We start from the raw sequence: 18,365 nt of genomic DNA, 5'->3' as shown, positions 1-18,365 counted from the left end.
TAACACACTATAATATGATATATGCATAGTAAAAACATTTGTAACATTTTATCTTGTAATTATGCTTACATGCCTGTTAATTATTATTTAAATGAGTACTTTTCCTTTGAATTAATATTTTTTTTGTCAACGTATCATTTTCTAACAATATATTGGAAATATCTGAACAAGAAATATCCTTCATATTGAATTTTATGGCAAGTGCTGCAGCTAGAGCATAAACATTCAATCTTGATTTCTCACTTCTCCAAAAATCATTGGCAATTGAAAAAACTCTTTGAACTGCTGCATTAGTTCCAGGGCAGCACAATGTAAATTGAACAAGTATAAATAAATTTTCACATGAAATATGTTCATTTTGAAATGGCTGAAAATATCCACCCATCTTCAACGTGTTAATTTTCCCATTGTATTAATTTTTCAGAATTTAACATTCAGTCTTCTAATTTCTTCAAAGAGACAATTGTCGTCTATCTTAATGCTTGGCACTTCTTTAGACAAAAACACAAGATTCAATATCTGTCCAATATACTTGCGATGAAGTCAACAAACACCATTGAAAACTGTTATTTCCCGTGATGCTTGTTTCAGACCCTTCTTCGATATATTTAAAACATGTTCGGTAAAAATTCTGCACTTCTTTGATAAACTTTTCCATTATGCCCGGATTTGATTCCTCTAAGTCTGACAATTTACTTTTTATAATTAAAGGAAGAAAATTTATCTTCAAATCAAGATTTATATTGAAGGATAAAGTCATTCAAATAAGACTAACTTCTGTAGCTGAAATGTGTTCACCTTCAATCTTTTGAATCATTTTGTGAAAAATAGATGCTTGATTATGTACAAAATACATTAATATCTCAGATATTTCATTATTGTACTTACCTCTGTATAATTGAATATTCACTGAGAAAGAAATAATTACCATGAATCATTCAATTGCTGACGTGCCATGAGACTACCACGTGCGTATCTGCTGCGTTGTGTTTCGATAAGAAGTAAACAAAGCCACATGCGTGAAGTGCTCTCTCTCAAGGTCTCCCGTGCGGAGCGCATGCGTCTCATAATCGCGTCTTACACTGCACTATACCGAGCCTCGATAAATCATCATGTCAAAGGCAAATACATCACATTACGAGTGACAAATATCGAAAAGGAGGACATGTAGGAGGACACTTTTCGAGGGAGGAGAGAACTTACAAAGGACTGTCCTCGCTAAAGGAGGACGATTGGTCACCTTATCATTACCTTAACAGGCTGAGTCAACCTGGATTGCACACAGGCTGTGGGCAGAGTTTGCCTGCAAAACTGCATTCTAAGCACTGCACTAATAGGGCTCATGATGCTTCAGAGTTGGGCAATTGTTCCTCCTAAGGTTGTAGTATGGATCAGTTATTTTCAGTTGTGCACATGGATAAGGCAGCTTGTACGGTGAGATCATTTTTAGACAGGTATTTCAAAACACTTAATCTCTCTACCTATCATTTGATCCTTCCTTGTCCTTTAAGCACTGCAACATATGGTATAATCATTATGTGAGCAAGAGAACATCTTGCTCACAAAGTATGAACGCTCATTAGAGTATTAAAAGACATGTTGCCATTCTTTTCCCATCAGTGAAACATAGAAGCAGCAGGAGAATGATGGCGATGGGGACTTTTCTGTTCGTTTTGCTGCTTGCTCTGCTGATTCTCTTCTTTCTGAGGCACCTCTGGTCCCGAAGACATTTGCCTCCGGGTCCTTTGGCTCTACCTCTCATTGGGACCATGTGGGCTTACGGGTTTTTGTTTCGCGAAGATTACTTCCGTAAGGTATTTCATTATAAACAATAATCTAGTCATATACAAAATAATAATCAATTGTTTTCTTTTGTATCAATTGTATCATCACTATAAACAAATGTATTAAGCTAGTGAAATATTCCTTGATGATGAGGAATTTAAGTGCTAGTCATTACGCTTGGTTGTTATGTTATGTTCCTCGCTGAGGCAGAATATTCAAGCTGAGACCTAGTCACCAACATTTCAAAGAGCAGAATGTGAAAGAAACTAATATTGGAAGAGCTGGGAGTGGAAATGTTTAATGAAGTTTTAGTAAAAGCCAAGATACCTGAATCATGGACAGAAGCAATAATATCGCTAATCCCAAAAAGAAGCAACCAATCTACAAGAAATTCAAAATTACAGGCCAATTTCATTGTTAAACTCTGATTATAAAATATTTGCAGCAATTATGGCAGGAAGAAATAAACAGGTTTTAAAAGAACGAATACAAAGAATTTTGTCCTTGACCTGCAAGTAGGCTGGCATACATTCCTATGGGATGATAAAAATAAAACGCACAAATACTTTCAAAATCATTTAATCAGAAGGGTGTTGTTGCAAAAATGGCTCAAAATAAAAAAAATCCACCATGTGAAAATCCCAAATTGGCTATCACCAAAAGAAAGGATGACTCACCCAAATTTTACAGATTTGAACAAAATCCTAAAATACAGAGACTTAATTGATAGACAGGGAAATTTAAAAACAATTGAAGAATTGGCAGATCAGAACATGAAAGTTGACTGGTTAACTTACCTCCAAATCAAAACTAAATACAATAAAGATACAAAATTACATGACATCGAAACAGAACCACACGAATTGGATAAAATTATTCAAAGCCCAGATAGAAAGATGATAGGGAGAATATATAAATTCCTCCTGAAGTGTAAAATGGAAGAGGAAATTGTAAAAGAACAAATGATAAAATGGGCACAGAATTTTGGCTATAATATTGAATTAAACAAATGGGAAAAATTTTGGGGAATAAATTTAAAAATGGCACTATCAGTTGCATACAAGGAAAACCAGTGGAAAATGTTTTACAGATGGCACCTGGCACCAAAAAGGTTAGCTAAAATCTTAACAAATACCTCCTCAAAATGCTGGAAATGTGAATCAATACACGGAACATATTACCATTTATTTTACATGTTTGTTAATAAAAATATAAATATATATAAAAAAGAAGGCAGACTCTAGTTCAATCTTACTAAGAAATGTTTGCTAATGGAACAATTCAAAGATAATGATTATATGCAGCTGGTTATAGAAGGAAACAATAGAAACATATTTCAGGTTCAGACAGGAAATATGTGCTTGGTATCTGGTATAGTATAACCTAGATATTGGCAGTTATGCAATTTAATTGAAGCACCTCTCTACTTCTGGCAGGTGTTCCTGCACCAAAGCTCTTAGGAGTGTAAGATACCTAACGTTTTAATATTCAGAAGTAGTTTTCAAGAAACTGTGTGTAATGGGGGGAATCATTTAGTTTGGCAACACGATTGGTGGAATTACCATACTCTAGTAATATTCCTCAAGCAGTCACTATAATTAGTCATTGTGTGCTAAGTCCAGTTGAAAAAAATCCTTTTTCTAGATAATGAAAGCTACATTCTTCTTCCAGGTTCCACTCTTTCATCAAAAAAAAGCAGGGGTGGGGGGCAATTTATGAACTGGGAATATTGTTTATGACTGTCTTCCAACCAACACATGCATTCTTGGAGAAATGTTTCAGTTGGAGAGAGAAAAGCTCATTCCCTTTTTCTTCTTGGTCTGAGAGAAGACAGTTAACAGCTTACCAGATTAGTGATTTGAAAAATATTTGCAGAATCATGCTGAAAACCTCACTATCTGCTTCTAGACTTGCTCCTTTCTCAGAGGCTAATTTAATCATGTATTTTTCTTCATGTCTAAGAGTGTGATCATCCAGGGGGAACTGAAGGAGCTTCTCAAATGAGAAGCAAAATATCTTCCAAGAAAAAACAATGTCCAGTTGCCTTTTGAAAAAGCATCTCCAGGACATCCATAATCTGGATGACTGAGAATATCTGCATGCCACCTCTGGCATACATGCCATAGATTCCCCATCACTGGCGTAGACTGTCATGTCAATATAACTATCAGTTTGATGGTTCAGGAATTGATGGCTGAAAAAAGCAAGGGGGGGGGAGGCAAAGGAAGGTGCTGAAAAACGAAATGGACTGCTGTTTTTGCAGGAATCTTAGGGAGAGAAAATAAGTTTCTAAAGAGCAGACAATTGAATATGGTGAAAGGTCTTAGAATTGAGGATTTACAGAAGACACTGATGGCATCTTAGCTGTAAATAATCTATTTTGTGTGATCGTAACATTTCACATCTTTGATACACTTGACAGCATGTAAAAGAATATGGAAATATATACTCCATGTGGGCTGGACATTACCTTATTGTAGTGCTATCTGGGTTCAAAACTGTGAAAGAAGGAATGGACCGTTTCCCAGAAGAATTCTCTTATCGACCGGAGGATGCTTTCATGACAGCTTTAGGGCAGAGAAGAGGTAAGTAGAAATAATAAGGAATTGTATCTAAATAACTATCACACTGTTGCAATTTGTGGGGATAATATGTATAGCAAGTAGAGTGTGGGGGACATAAGGGATAATAGCAATAGCAATAGCAGTAGACTTATATACCGCTTCATAGGCCTTTCAGGCCTCTCTAAGCGGTTTACAGAGAGTCAGCATATTGCCCCCAACAATCTGGGTCCTCATTTTACCCACCTCAGAAGGATGGAAGGCTGAGTCAACCCTGAGCCGGTGAGATTTGAACCGCTGAACTGCTGATCTAGCAGTAGCCTGCAGTGCTGCATTTAACCACTGCGCCACCTTGGCTCTAATAAAATGATTTACAGTTATGTGATAAGCAATAGAACTATTGCTGTAATACGCTTTACCCTACATTATGTTGCATCTCCATTGTATTCAATCTTCTTTCGTTTCATTGATAAACTGACGTAGACATTGCATTTCCGTTTTGTAATTATTTGATGCTTCTTTATGTAATGCATAAAACCACGTATGATTGTTTTTTATTAATTTTTTTCTTTAGATATTCTACCATTGATGATGTTGACAAGTTAGGCTAATGAAATGTCTACAAGTAAACAAGCAAGCTCAGACAGCACCAAGGGCCCCTCACACAATTATATATATATTGTTTTCCCCAAAGTAAGACAGGGTCTTGTTTTATTTTGACCCCCAAAATAAGCGCTTGGCCTTATTTTCAGGGTGGTCTTATTATTTTTGAGGTGCAGGAGGCGGAGAGCATGGTCACCTCATGGCTGCTGCTGTGTTGCAAAATCTTGGGGAGGGCTTATTTTCAGGGGAGGGCTTATTTTAGCGCACTCAAAAGCCTGATTGGGCTTGTTATCCAGGGAGGTCTGATTTTCAGGGAAACAGGGTAGTTAGTATTTCTCATATTATAATTATGCAAATTCAAGCTATTTTTATTCCTAGTCACGATTGCTCTTTTGGCTTGTTCCTCTCGCCATCTTACAGCCAAAGCCTGATCCAGGGTGATACCTGTTTTTGAATTGCAGGGAGACAATTGGCATTTATGGATGTGTTGAAATCTCTCCCCCATTTTCTGATCAATATATGATTAAGAAGAAACCCAAATTTTAGTGAATTCTACATTTAAGCAATTTCTCCCTCAGAAATTAGAATCCTTTATAAATAATATACCTTACATATATTTTAGTTGAAAGGGCACTTTTTTATCGTCCTGATTTATCTCTTCCATGAGCCTTTCTAAGAATATTTTCCCTCAAATGGGCATCAACAATCTTAGAGGCCTCTCCTAGCCCCCTTCTCTTCCTCAGACTTCCCCCATAGAGACCTCTCTTCTCCTATCCCTTTCTCTCCCTCAGGGTGGCCTCATTGATCCTCTCCTATCTCCTTCTCTCCCTCAGGCTTGTCCCACAGAGGCATCTCCTATCTAATCCCCTTCTCTCCCTCAGGCTGTCCCCATTGATTGTCTCCAAACTCCCAGCCCTCAGGCCGGTTGAGTCACACACTGGCCACATCCAAGTGGCAATTGTAAAAGAGGTATTTTAAGGTTATGAGGGGGAGCAGAACGTTTATTATTATTGTGTTAATAATAATAATAATCTAAGAAATACTAATGATCTGGTGGTCATTTTGAAAAATCCTTTCTTAGCAAGCACCTAGAAGGCAAGAGGAACATACATGCCAAATTTCAATTTTGTAAGCTTTAAGATTCTGGAGATTTCGTGATGTTTTTTGAGTGAAATTATATATATACAGTGTTATTTCGTTTCTTTCGTTGTTTTGTATCCCTCCAGCTTGCACTTTTCTTTCAAATATATTATTTTCCAGCTCCTTAATTTGAAGTCATTGTTTTTAGTAAAATGTTGGTCATTTTTTTCTACTACATGCTTTAATAGATCAGATAAAGACGATCACATTCTGGCTCAGAAGATACTAAGCTTTATTACTTTAAACTTAGCTTTTTATTACCACTGTGTGTTCATTTATTGATGGCTTTCATAAACGCAATTTAAACTATCATAATTATTGTCAGAAAAACACAATATTAATTTGATTAAGAGGTCCTTGGTGCTCTATGGGCTTAATATTTTTTTTGCAGACATTTCATGACCCAAACTAGGTAACATCATCACTTCATTAAACTTGGTCAATGAAAAATCCATTTGTCTATTTTATTGGTTAGTTTCAATCTTGTAGAAGGAAGTTGCAGATAGATTCTGAGATCACTGGGAAGATCCTGACTCTTGTGCCTATAACATATGTTCGTACACATGAACGTTTACATCATCTTAGGTCTTGATGTCTATTGTATAAGGTTGAGAAGCAATGCATCTGTGGTCACCGTGCCACATGCACTTCCCAGTGTCCATGTGACTTCCAAAAGGAATAAATATTTTTGTAAGAAAAAAATAGCACAGTCAGAATCTTACAAAATGGCAACATGTCATAATGGTTTGGTATTCCCATCTGAAATCCAAAGAGATATTTGGCAAGTACTGGACTAGTTTTTTTTTTAAAAAAAAACATGAATGTTGTCAGGAATAATTTATCATTGTCTGCTGATGCCTTCAGGAATTGTTTTCTCCAATGGCCACATCTGGAAACAGCAGCGTCACATTGGTGTCACGTCTCTGCGGAAGCTGGGCCTGGGGAAGAAAAGCATTGAGCATCAGATAGAAGATGGAGCTCAGAGACTCGTGGAGATGTTCAGACAAACAAAAGGTCTCTTTGGGGTAATGGGTAATTTGGGAAATTTGAGGTAATGGCAAAATCTTTTCTATTCTGAGTATTTTAAAGGAAAAGAGATTATTTGATTTGATTCTTTTTAGTTTTGAAACAATTGACAGAGTTCCCAAATTCATTCCTTCCTTCCTTCCCTTTTTCTGTTCTTTAAAAATTCATTATGAAATATCTTTGTTTAAATATCTTTGTTTGCAGGACAGCCTTTTGACCCTTCATTTCCAGTAGTAAATGCAGTTTCTAATGTCATATGCGCTTTGACTTTTGGCCATCAATTTTCTCCTGAAGATGAGAACTTCCAGAAGTTAATTAAAGCTATTGAAAATATTGTGAAATTCTCTGGTAGCCTTTTTCATGCGGTGAGTCATGTTCTATATTAAAGCTCTGCCAAAACCTATTTTCCATCAGTAATTCCATGAAATCATGAATGGAATGAAGGGAGGAAGCCTTGGAAATTGTCCAGTAGGTATGTCTGTCCTTGAATCAGTCTTGACTCTAGGTGAGATCCTGGACAGGTCTTTGCAGTTTCCTTGTCAAGATTTGGGAGTGGTTTGCCATTGCTCCCTTCCCAGGGCTGAGAGACAAGAACTCTTCCAGTGTCATACAGTTGAGTTAGTGCTTGAGTTGGGACTAGAACTCAGAGTATCTCAGTTTCTAGGCTGGTGCATTAACAGCCACCCCAAAGTGATTTTGCCTATGGATGAATCCCACATTTCAGTTATCACCAGCATCTGGCTTTCCATCCCATTTTTCAATAGCTTTAGCAAAAGATGTTCCACCATTGTTTGCCATGTTTTAATGTTCTTGCAATGGCTTTCTTTGGTTATTAGGTGTTGTCTATTACTGTGAGCTGCAGAGAACAACTGGGGATAACTGTTGTGCTGCTTTTTTAATTGTGGTGGGTTATAAATAAATAACTTTTCCAACTTCCATTTCCATTAGATGCTTTTTGTGTTCCCACGATTAATGAGCTACCCCCCAGGCCCTTACAGAGAGGCCTTGGCTTCTGTAGAGGTGATCACATCCTTTGCAAAGCAAGAAATAGAGAAACACAAGGACTCCAGATCTCTCTATGAGCCACAAGATTTCATTGATTACTATCTTCTACAGATGGAGAAGGTATGGGTTTACTGTGTTTCAATACATGGGCAAGGAGGAGTTACTGAAATTGTCTTTATTGGATTTTCTTTTCTTTTCATTTATCTTCTCTTCTGAATTTAGAACCTTTGCAATCGTGAACTCTCCTTAGAGAAGGGAGATTCTCTGGGGGAAGTTGGTATTATTTTCCTTTGTCATCCTCTCATGTCCGCCTATCATTTCTTTCCCCCTCTTTTTCTTGAAGATTCCATTCCCTCCATTATGAAGGAAAAGAATTAACCGGGATTTTTGATTAATTCATACTTAAATGAATACTGTACAATAATACACTAGCAGAGTTGGAAAGGACCTTGGAGGTCTTCTAGTCCAGCCTCATGCTTAGGCAGGAAGCCCTATACCATTTCAGATAAATGGCTATCGAATATCTTCTTAAAGACTTCCAGATGCAAAATACAATATTGTATTTTTGCTGGCAAAGGGCTGCAGGAGGCTGTCGCAGCTAAAACTTGAGCTCAGGAGCCTGTTTCCTCTGGCAGAGCATTCAGGCCACCATAGGTGCCCCCAGCATGTGACATCAAGCTAGCGATGCCCACCCAGGCCACACCCACCCTGGCCCCCCACAATGAAACACAACCGTGATGTGGCCCTCAATGAAATCGACTTTGACACCCCTGCCCTACAGCGTCATCTCGAGGTAAGAAGATGAAACCGTTTATGCCCAGGATGTGACAGGTCTGGAGATATTTTCAGAGGCCCTTTTTCTGGCTTGTGCAGTATTCAGTTTCTCAAGATAATATCTTACTGTGAATCTACCACTTTAATTTTTGCTCTCCTGCATTGACTTGTGACACAGAAACAAAAGTAATTAAAAAAAGCTACATAGAATTCATTGTAAATTTCAGTTTTCATTTTAAACAGACCAGGAATGACCCAGACTCTACCTATGATGAAGAGAACCTGGCTCAGTGTATTTTTGATTTTTTTGGTGCTGGAACAGACACAACCTTTGGTACTCTGATGTGGGCACTGCTTCTCTTGACCAATCACCCTGACATCCAAGGTGAGACAGACATGGCTAATGGAACAAGAGTCACTCTCCGGTTTTAAAATACCCAGGAATTATTTGAAATCTATTCCTCATAATAATTTTCCTATGCAGATTCTTGATTCTATAAGCAGGAGAATGAACTTAGCAGGACTAAAGGAAAGCAAAGAATGTACACGCGGAAATCCGGCCATATGCTAAGTAAGGAAACAGAGAGCCTTGTTTGAATCCTCAGTAAAATATTCATCAAGGAATTAAAAACTAGAAATCAGTACAAATCTGAAACATTTAACAATTTCAACGTATTAGTCTCCCTTGGTTTTGAGATTTCTTATTTGTTTTAGGCCTAAACTTAAATTGCCTCATCATACAAAAAAACAAAATGGTGGGTGTGAGCACAGATTTGGGGTGGGGGTGGGGGCACAGCCAACCTTGAATCATTGTCTGCAGCATTGAGGGACATGACAAGAGACTGAGGGGAGATGGAGATCTAGCCATGAGCCTGACAGAAGAGTGGAAGGCTACTGGAGACATAATGAAGATCCAATTTAAGTCAGAGCCGGAGGCAGCCAAGAAGAATGACAAGCTGGTGAGGGCTGGAAGCAAAAATCAACTCAGAGAGTCAACAGGGGGCCTTGGTAATGACGTATGTGGCCCAGATCAGAGATCAGTGACTGGAGATGGATTTTGAGTCCTTTGGTAACATATGATGGGGGACAGTTTTTACAGATTACAGATTAACAGAGTTGGAAGGGACCTTGTAGGTCATCTAGTCCAACTTCCCTCGCCCAACCAGGAGGCCCTGCACCATTATTACACCAGTTGTGGAATAAGAACCAATTAGCTGGTGACTGGAGTTGAAGGCCTGGCTGGGGCTGCGAACCTGGGAATCCCAATAGATATGGAGCCCAGAAGCAGATAATAACTTGAAGGTGAAGGCCAGATCCCTTAAAGAACATTGGTGGCAACAGGCCTGATTGAATCAAAGAAAGCTTCTATTTCCATCATTTCTTTTTTAGAGAAAGTCCAGAGGGAAATTGAAGATGTGTTTGGCTTCTCGGGGTGGATTTCCTATCAGGATCGGAAGAAGCTGCCCTACACCAATGCCGTGATTCATGAAATGCAGCGTTTAAAAAGTGTCCTGTTAGTTGGGATTCCTCGAGAAAGTACAAAGGATGTGAAGTTGAGGGGTTACCACATTCCTAAGGTAATAAACATGTTCACTGCACACCAGTAGCCCTACACGGAAGGAAAATCATAATATGACACTGGGATAGAAGCTCTCTGTTCAGGAACTGCCAATGCAACCATGCAAAATTGAATAAAGAAGAATAACAAACTCTTGCGAGGGATTAATAATGGGTTTAATCCAAATGTATGGACTTCCCCAGGCCAGTGATCCAGGCCAAATTTTCACCACTGGTTCGCGCGAACCAGTGCAAACTGGCTAAATATCACCTCTGTGATATTAGATTAAAGGGTTGAACTTAAGTTCAGAATTTTAGTCATAAGTGGACATGTTTCTTGTCTATTTCTCGGGGCAATCTCATGTGATAAATATGCACCCAGCTCTCAGTTTTAATGGAAAGGATGGAAGAAAGGAAGCTGAAGAGTTGAGGACTACTGCTGTCTGAAACCACTCTGGAAATGAACAAATATGGCTCCATAAAGGCAAAAGAAAACCAAAAGCTTCAAAAATATTGTTTATACATTTTCCCTGTTGAAACTATGAAACTGCTCTTTTTAATCATGTCTTTGTTTACAGGGGACCATTATTATCCCAGACCTGCGCTCTGTCCTTCTTGATCCTGAGCAATGGGAGACACCGGAAGAATTCAACCCAAGTCACTTTTTAGATAAGGATGGGAAGTTCATTGAACGGGAAGAGTTTCTGTCATTTGGAATAGGTACTACATCCATGATTCCAAAGCAGGTTCTAACTTGCAGATTCCCAGCACTACCACCCCTGAGGTCATCATAGTTTGAATAGTTTGAATCCTTCTTCCTTCTGGTTTCAAAACTAAGAGAGCCTGAAGTTCCCCCTAGGCTATAAACTTTGATGTGCAAAACAATAGTAATCTTACAGAGAGGTAAATCCCTGAGCAAAAGAAATCAAATGCAGTCCAATGCTGCAGCAGCAATTACTCTCAGGAGGACATGAAGAAAGGCTGTTTTGCAGACTGTTAGCCCAACTTTTGTCCAGACAGACAGATGTAGCAAACAAATAACAACAAGAATAGGTATTTGGTTTGTAAAAGGGAATTCCCACAGACTATGTCCATACCTCTTCCCTCTACTCCATCTATATCACAGTGGAATAAGTAATATAGTTGCTAGATTACTTTTTTCATGCATGTATAACTTTGCCTTTGAAAGTTTCTTCCATCTACTACAATCTGAATTCAAGGCATCTCTCTGACATGCTCTCTAAAGGGGAGAAAAAAAGCTCTAGGAATTCAATCTGCTAGAAGATACCAGGATTATCATGGAAATCTCTTTCATCTCTTATGAATCTTTTCAGATTTCCTTGGTGATGGTGTACACCATGGAAAACAGATCATTATCCACAAATCCATGCTTTGTCTCATCCACAGGTCTACGTTCCTGTGTGGGAGAACAGCTGGCAAGAATTGAGATCTTCACCTTTCTGACCAGCCTGTTGAGGGCCTTCAGCTTCCGGTTGCCTGAAGGAGTGAAAAAGCTCAATGAAGAACCTGTTGCAAAAGTGGTGATGCATCCACACCCTTACAAGCTGTGTGCTATTCCCTTACAATCTTAAGATTAAACATCGTAAAAGGCATGACATCAGTTACAGAGTAGCAATTCCATATGATAAATGTTTCTGATATACCTATTCACTTAATATTGCATTTTGCTTCTGTTTACTCAATACTGAAACTTCTTCAACCTATAGCTGGGGTCACACAACATCCCCAACAAGGTCAACCAAAACTTAGGAGGATGTGGGTTAAAAATGTATCGAATAACCTTATCATACTGTATCACTGTTTCCTTTTGGGTGCCAATAAAACATATTATTCCATTTATTTTCTTTTTTAAAGCTTTTTTATTGTTTTTATTAAACAAACACACAAGAAGAAAAAGAATAATCTTTTGTTACATCTTGTGGAAGGTTAGGTTTATTGGTTTTGTATGCCGCCCACTCCCGAAGGAGTCCGGGCGGCTCACCATAAACAGGGGGGGGGGGGAATAAATAAGACAATACAAACAATATTAAAAATCCACAACAGTCACAATTGAAATTGGGGTGGGTACTTCAACAACCCCCAGCCTGCTGGAATAGCCAGGACTTAGTAGCTTTATGGAAGGCCGGGAGGATAGTAAAGCAGTTAAAGCAGTTAGACTTATATACCGCTTCATAGGGTTTCAGCCCTCTCTAAGCGGTTTATAGAGTCAGCATATCGCCCCCACAGTCTGGGTCCTCATTTCACCCACCTCGGAAGGATGGAAGGCTGAGTCAACCTTGAGCCGGTGAGATTTGAACCGCCGAACTGCAGATAACAGTCAGCTGAAGTGGCCTGCAGTACTGCACCCTAACCACTACGCCACCTCGGTAAGGGTCCGGATCTCCACGGGGAGCTCGTTCCAGACGGTCAGAGCAGCAACAGAGAAGGCTCTCCCCCGGGGGGTTGCCAGCCGGCATTGGCTGGCAGATGAAACCCAGAGAAGGCCAAGCCTGTGCGATCGAATTGGTCTTTGGGAGGTAATTGGCAGGAGACGGTCTCTCAGGAAGGCGTGTCAATTGGTTACAGATACATTTCGTGCGTTTCTTCCACAATCATTACATATACTTCATTCAAATTGAGTTGTACATTTTAGAATTTATGTACTTTACTATCACTGTACCACAATTTTCATTTGATTACAGTTACTTAAACGTGTTTTTATCTAAAATCATTTATATTTGAAGACACAATCACCTACTGGCATATTTGTGTAATCTCCATAAGTCTGCCATAACTTTACATCTTTAAAACATATTCTAAAAGAAACTCAGTTAGTAGGATATCTAACATTCCCTCTCCTCCCCCCCCAACTCACAAATTAATGCTTCTGTCCAATTTGCTTTTATTAGTACAACACACCTGTATTTATCATTATATATTATCCATTAACATTTCCTTGTTATTATTGTAGTTAACTAAAAATTATTTACTATTTATCTCACTTCTCCTCTCCCCAGGCCAAAAAAGATTATACCTTCATAACCATCTCTAAATAGAAATTTATTAATAAGATTTATAGGTCTTTTCCCTAAGTCCCAGATTACAATTTATATCCAGTTTATTTTACTAATTAAGGTTATCATTTCATTATTATTATCATAGTTAATTACATGTTAACAAAATAAATATTTAAAATCTAAGCCAATCTAAGAGATGTTAACATTTCTACTTAAAAATCACCAAAAGTATCCATTAACATAGTTAAAAAAAGGAATCGTTTGTTATTTGTATCACATCTCCTCTCTTCTGACCCAAATTAATTATACCTTCATAACAAGATCTAAACAAAAATTTGTTAATAAGATTTATAAGTCTTTTCGCCAGATCCCAATTTACAATTTATGGCCCGATTATTTATCCTATTTCATTATTAATATCATAGTAAATTATATGTTAATGAATAAACATTCAATGATAATCTAAAACAGTCTACAAAATACTAAAATCCCTACTTATTAATCATCAAAAATTAGCTAACGTTTTATCATCAACTAGCATTATCAACCAGTATCTCTCCAGTAGAGAAATGGTCTTATCTCTCTCTCCAGCTGTTGTGTCAATTCTCTTTTCAGCTCCTTTCCAGAGTTTTTAACTCCTCTCCACACTTTGTAGCTTAGAAGATCTCTCATGTAGATTCTTTGCCCTTGAATTGTTATTAACATAAGCTTAACTTTGGTTATCAAACTTATTTCTGGATAGATTTGTCTTCTGAACTCCATCCTTTTGGCTCTTTTTTTTTCTCCTGCATGTTTTCTCTGCAAGTTCTTTTGTGGCTTTTTAAAATAGAAGGGTTCTTGTCTTTTTCTAACCCTTTCCTTCTCTTGCCAAAATATTTTCCAAGAGCACCTGCAAAACACTGTTCATGCCTTTGAGTCTTTATCAGGTTTTATAAGCAAGTTCCAAACCCTTCCGTTTGGAAGGAGGAATAGAAGGAGGAATTTGTTAAAATAAAAAAAGTTTTAGTTTAAGCCAAAAAAAAGTTGGTAGTAGAAAAAAAAGAGGAAAAAAACCAGTCCATTCACTTCAAGCGGAGAAACAGAAACCATTGCAATAACTTCAATCCACAAAATATCGTTACAAGCAAGAGCAAAAAACTTTCTAAGGCAGTCCAATAAGGATTAAATTCACCACTTTATTCTTACTTAGAGGACTAATTTATCATTTTTAAAAAAGTTTTCTTAGGGCAATCTTCTGAAAGTAAAAAAAAACCTCACAAGATGGAACACTTTCACTTCCTCTTTTCTTTCCGGAGCTGTCTCCGACTTTGTCATCCTGGGGGCTGCCTGTTTGCCGCTGGTTGGCAGCGATTCTCTTGGGTCAATCAGGGACTTTGCTGTGTCCCTGTGACTAGCAAATTTTTGTGTTCCTAGTCACCATCTCTTCGGGGCAAAAGTGTCATCGGCGGACTCGGACTGTCGAGTCCGCAAGATGTATCATCATGACGTTGGCTCCTCCTCTCCTATTTTTAGCATCTTATTCATTTTAACTAAATTTTCCCTATAGACTTCATGTTCCCCAGCCATTTGCAGACTTCAACATGATAGCATGCTTGAAGGATTGGAATGATGTTGAGAGAATTAACAGAAGAACAAAAGGTTTGCCATCAATCCATGTCTTAGCGCAGAACATCCACAAGAGCAACCAATGCAGTTTTCATCCTATACTTAGGCTTGGAACTAGACTTGATCTAATTATCTAACCCCTCTGTGGTTACAGTCTAATCACTTTCTCTACAAACTTCCACAAATATTTTTTGCCAATATTGTTCCAGTTGTCTTTTCTGGCAAATCCTCTCACAGAATTTTTTGATGATTCAAGGCTGGTTAGGACTTGTTCAGATGAAACAGTAGCAGAAATTTTAACTGGTTTGCCGAACTGGCAAATACCACCTCTGGCTGGCCCCACCACTGCCTACCTGCTTTCCCCACCTGCCCAGTCACCCTGCCTGCCTTGTCTCCCCTTCCACCTGGCACATCCAACCACCACACACTCTGCCTGCCCCACCCACCCCGCCCACCCCCATCCTATATATTTTGCTTAGTCACATGGCCCAACTAATCACCTTGCCTCACCTCCATGCCTCGCCCGCTTTGTTCACCAAAGGTAAGCATGCTGTCCACTTACCCTTCGCCTTGGATTGGACTTGGCACCCAGGGACATGCCATTCCCTGAGGCCCTGAAGCCTCTGCCACTTGCTGTTCACCTTGGCCAGGTATGGGAATGTGCCATATCCCTGCTCTGGTCTTCCTTGGGGCCTCCATCCACATGACGCCTGCTCAGTTTCCATCATATTGAATTTTACGGCAAGGGCTGCAGCTAGAGTATCAACATTCACACACACACACACAGACATGCAAAACCAGGCAATCACTCAATCTTCAACTATAACACAGAAGCACACGGAGAGAGAAACCACCCTCACAGGGCCTCTCTTATATAAACAGGCTTTTAAAGTGCTGAGTCATTCTCAATGCATCATCTTGGTTAACTGCCTTACAGCAGTTGATCAGCTATTAAATCATCATTACTAAGGTGACCAACTTTTTTACAATGAAAAGGAGGACAAACAAATTGAAAAAAAATATCGTAAATAAAAGAAATATTTTATTCATTGCAACAATAATATACTATAATATGATATATGCATAGTAAAAACATTTGCAACATTTTATCTTGTAATTATGCTTACATGCCTGTTAATTATTATTTAAATGAGTACTTTTCCATTGAATTAATATTTTTTTGTCAACGTATCATCTTCTAACAATATATTGGAAATATCTGAACAAGAAATATCCTTCATATTGAAATTTACGGCAAGTGCTGCAGCTAGAGTATCAACATTCAATCTCGATTTCTCACTTCTCCAAAAATCATTGGCAATTGAAAAAACTCTTTCAACTGCTGCATTAGTTCCAGGGCAGCACAATGTAAATTGAACAAGTATAAATAAATTTTCACATAAAATATCTTCATTTTGAAATGGCTGAAAATATCCACCCATCTTCAACGTGTTGATTTTTCCATTGTATTAATTTTTCAGAATTTAACATTCAATCTTCTAATTTCTTCAAAGAGACAATTGTCGTCTATTTTAATGCCTGGCACTTTTTTAGAGAAAAACCCAAGATTCAATATCTGTCCAATATACTTGCGATGAAGTCAACAAACACTCTGTATAGATGGTTTGACAAAATCTTAGCAGTTTCACCCTCAATGGATTCTAAATTTAATATTTTTACTTGAATCTTCTTGGTAACATTAAAATATCTTAATAGTATTGAATACAATTTGGTTTCATTATAATTTGATGCATCAAATAAAGCTGTTACAAATTCTGCTATTTTCAAGTCTGCTGTAAGTATTTTATCACAGTAATTTTTAAATACTGATTTAATAATAACCTCACCTTTTGTCCTGGCGCATGAAAATTTAGCTTTTTGAAACTTTTTCAATAATTCAGTTGTACTATTTAGTTGTACCATCAATAATTTAGTTGTACAATTAGTTGGATGGTACAACTTCATAATCAATTTGATTATGAATTATGGTATGAAATGCAAATGTTCCCTCCATTGCAGCTAACTATTTTTCATCTTCAGAATAATTTGAAGTTAAAAAAAAACTGTTACTTTACGACTGGAAGTTGATGCATCTAATGATTGCTTATGTTTGTTGGTGGACAAGTGTTTCCTTATAGCTGCTCTGCCCCCAACTGCAATACAAAATTCTCCTCTGCAAATATTGCAGAACACAATGGCACCTTTCTTTGATCTGAGGAATGGAAATTCCTTTTCCAATTGATCTTTGAAATGGCATTTCCTCTTTTTTGATTTTTCCATCCCTTAAATGAAATTTAAAATTTAAAATAAAATATAAAGCTACACGAACGATGTAAGCACATTATGAATAAAGAAAAGTAATTATTACAACTAAAACTTTAATAACATAAGCGAATAAACTTCATTGAAATTTAAATTTAAATTATTTTTCACTTCTGTTGACAACATGGTTGTATAAACTTGTAAATAAAATTATACATATTTGGAAATTATTGAATAGATAATGAATTAATAAAAGGTGAATTGTACTTACCTCTGTATAATTGAATATTCACTGAGAAAGAAATAATTACCATGAATCATTCAATTGCTGACGTGCCATGAGTCTACCGCGTGCGTATCTGCTGTGTCGTGTTTCGATAGGAAGTAAACAAAGCCACATGTGTGAAGCGCTCTCTCTCAAGGTCTCCCATGCGGAGCGCATGCGTCTCATAATCGCGTCTTACACTGCACTATACCGAGCCTCCATAAATCATCATGTCAAATGCAAATACATCACATTAAGAGTGACAAATATCGAAAAGGAGGACATGTAGGAGGACACTTTTCGAGGGAGGGGAGAACTTACAAAGGACTGTCCTCGCTAAAGGAGGACGATTGGTCACCTTATCATTACCTTAACAGGCTGAGTCAACCTGGATTGCACACAGGCTGTGGGCAGAGTTTGCCTGCAAAACTGCATTCTAAGCACTGCACTAATAGGGCTCATGATGCTTCAGAATTGGGCAATTGTTCCTGCTAAGGTTGTAGTATGGATCAGTTATTTTCAGTTGTGCACATGGATAAGGCAGCTTGTATGGTGAGATCATTTTTAGACAGGTATTTCAAAACACTTAATCTCTCTACCTATAATTTGATCCTTCCTTGTCCTTTAAGCACTGCAACATATGGTATAATCATTATGTGAGCAAGATAACATCTTGCTCAAAAAGTATGAACGCTCATTAGACAGAGTATTAAAAGACATGTTGCCATTCTTTTCCCATCAGTGAAACATAGAAGCAGCAGGAGA

At 37.9% G+C, this 18,365-nt stretch overlaps 1 protein-coding gene across 2 annotated transcripts; it reads left to right on the top strand.

The window, feature by feature from the left end:
* Positions 1-1,643: 1,643 nt before the first annotated feature.
* Positions 1,644-12,055, top strand: LOC148043467 (cytochrome P450 2J2-like). Of its 2 annotated transcripts, none has more exons than XM_087726116.1 (9): positions 1,644-1,814; positions 4,208-4,370; positions 6,954-7,103; positions 7,320-7,480; positions 8,064-8,240; positions 9,138-9,279; positions 10,284-10,471; positions 11,030-11,171; positions 11,859-12,055. In XM_087726116.1, exons 1-9 carry the CDS (start codon positions 1,644-1,646, stop codon positions 12,041-12,043), a joined length of 1,479 nt encoding a protein of 492 aa, XP_087582242.1. In that variant the 3' UTR covers positions 12,044-12,055. The 2 variants fall into 2 exon arrangements, with proteins under 2 accessions (XP_087582242.1, XP_087582241.1); XM_087726115.1 differs by having other exon boundaries at positions 8,064-8,246.
* The last annotated feature ends 6,310 nt before the right edge of the window (positions 12,056-18,365 follow it).

Source organism: Thamnophis sirtalis, unplaced genomic scaffold (assembly GCF_051295495.1).
Source record: "Thamnophis sirtalis isolate CommonGarterSnake01/CBP01778 unplaced genomic scaffold, rThaSir2_p1.2 scaffold_11, whole genome shotgun sequence".
Classification (NCBI taxonomy): domain Eukaryota; kingdom Metazoa; phylum Chordata; class Lepidosauria; order Squamata; family Natricidae; genus Thamnophis; species Thamnophis sirtalis.
The sequence above is the reverse complement of the archived record's forward strand: the minus strand, read 5'-3'. Positions and strand labels throughout refer to the sequence as shown.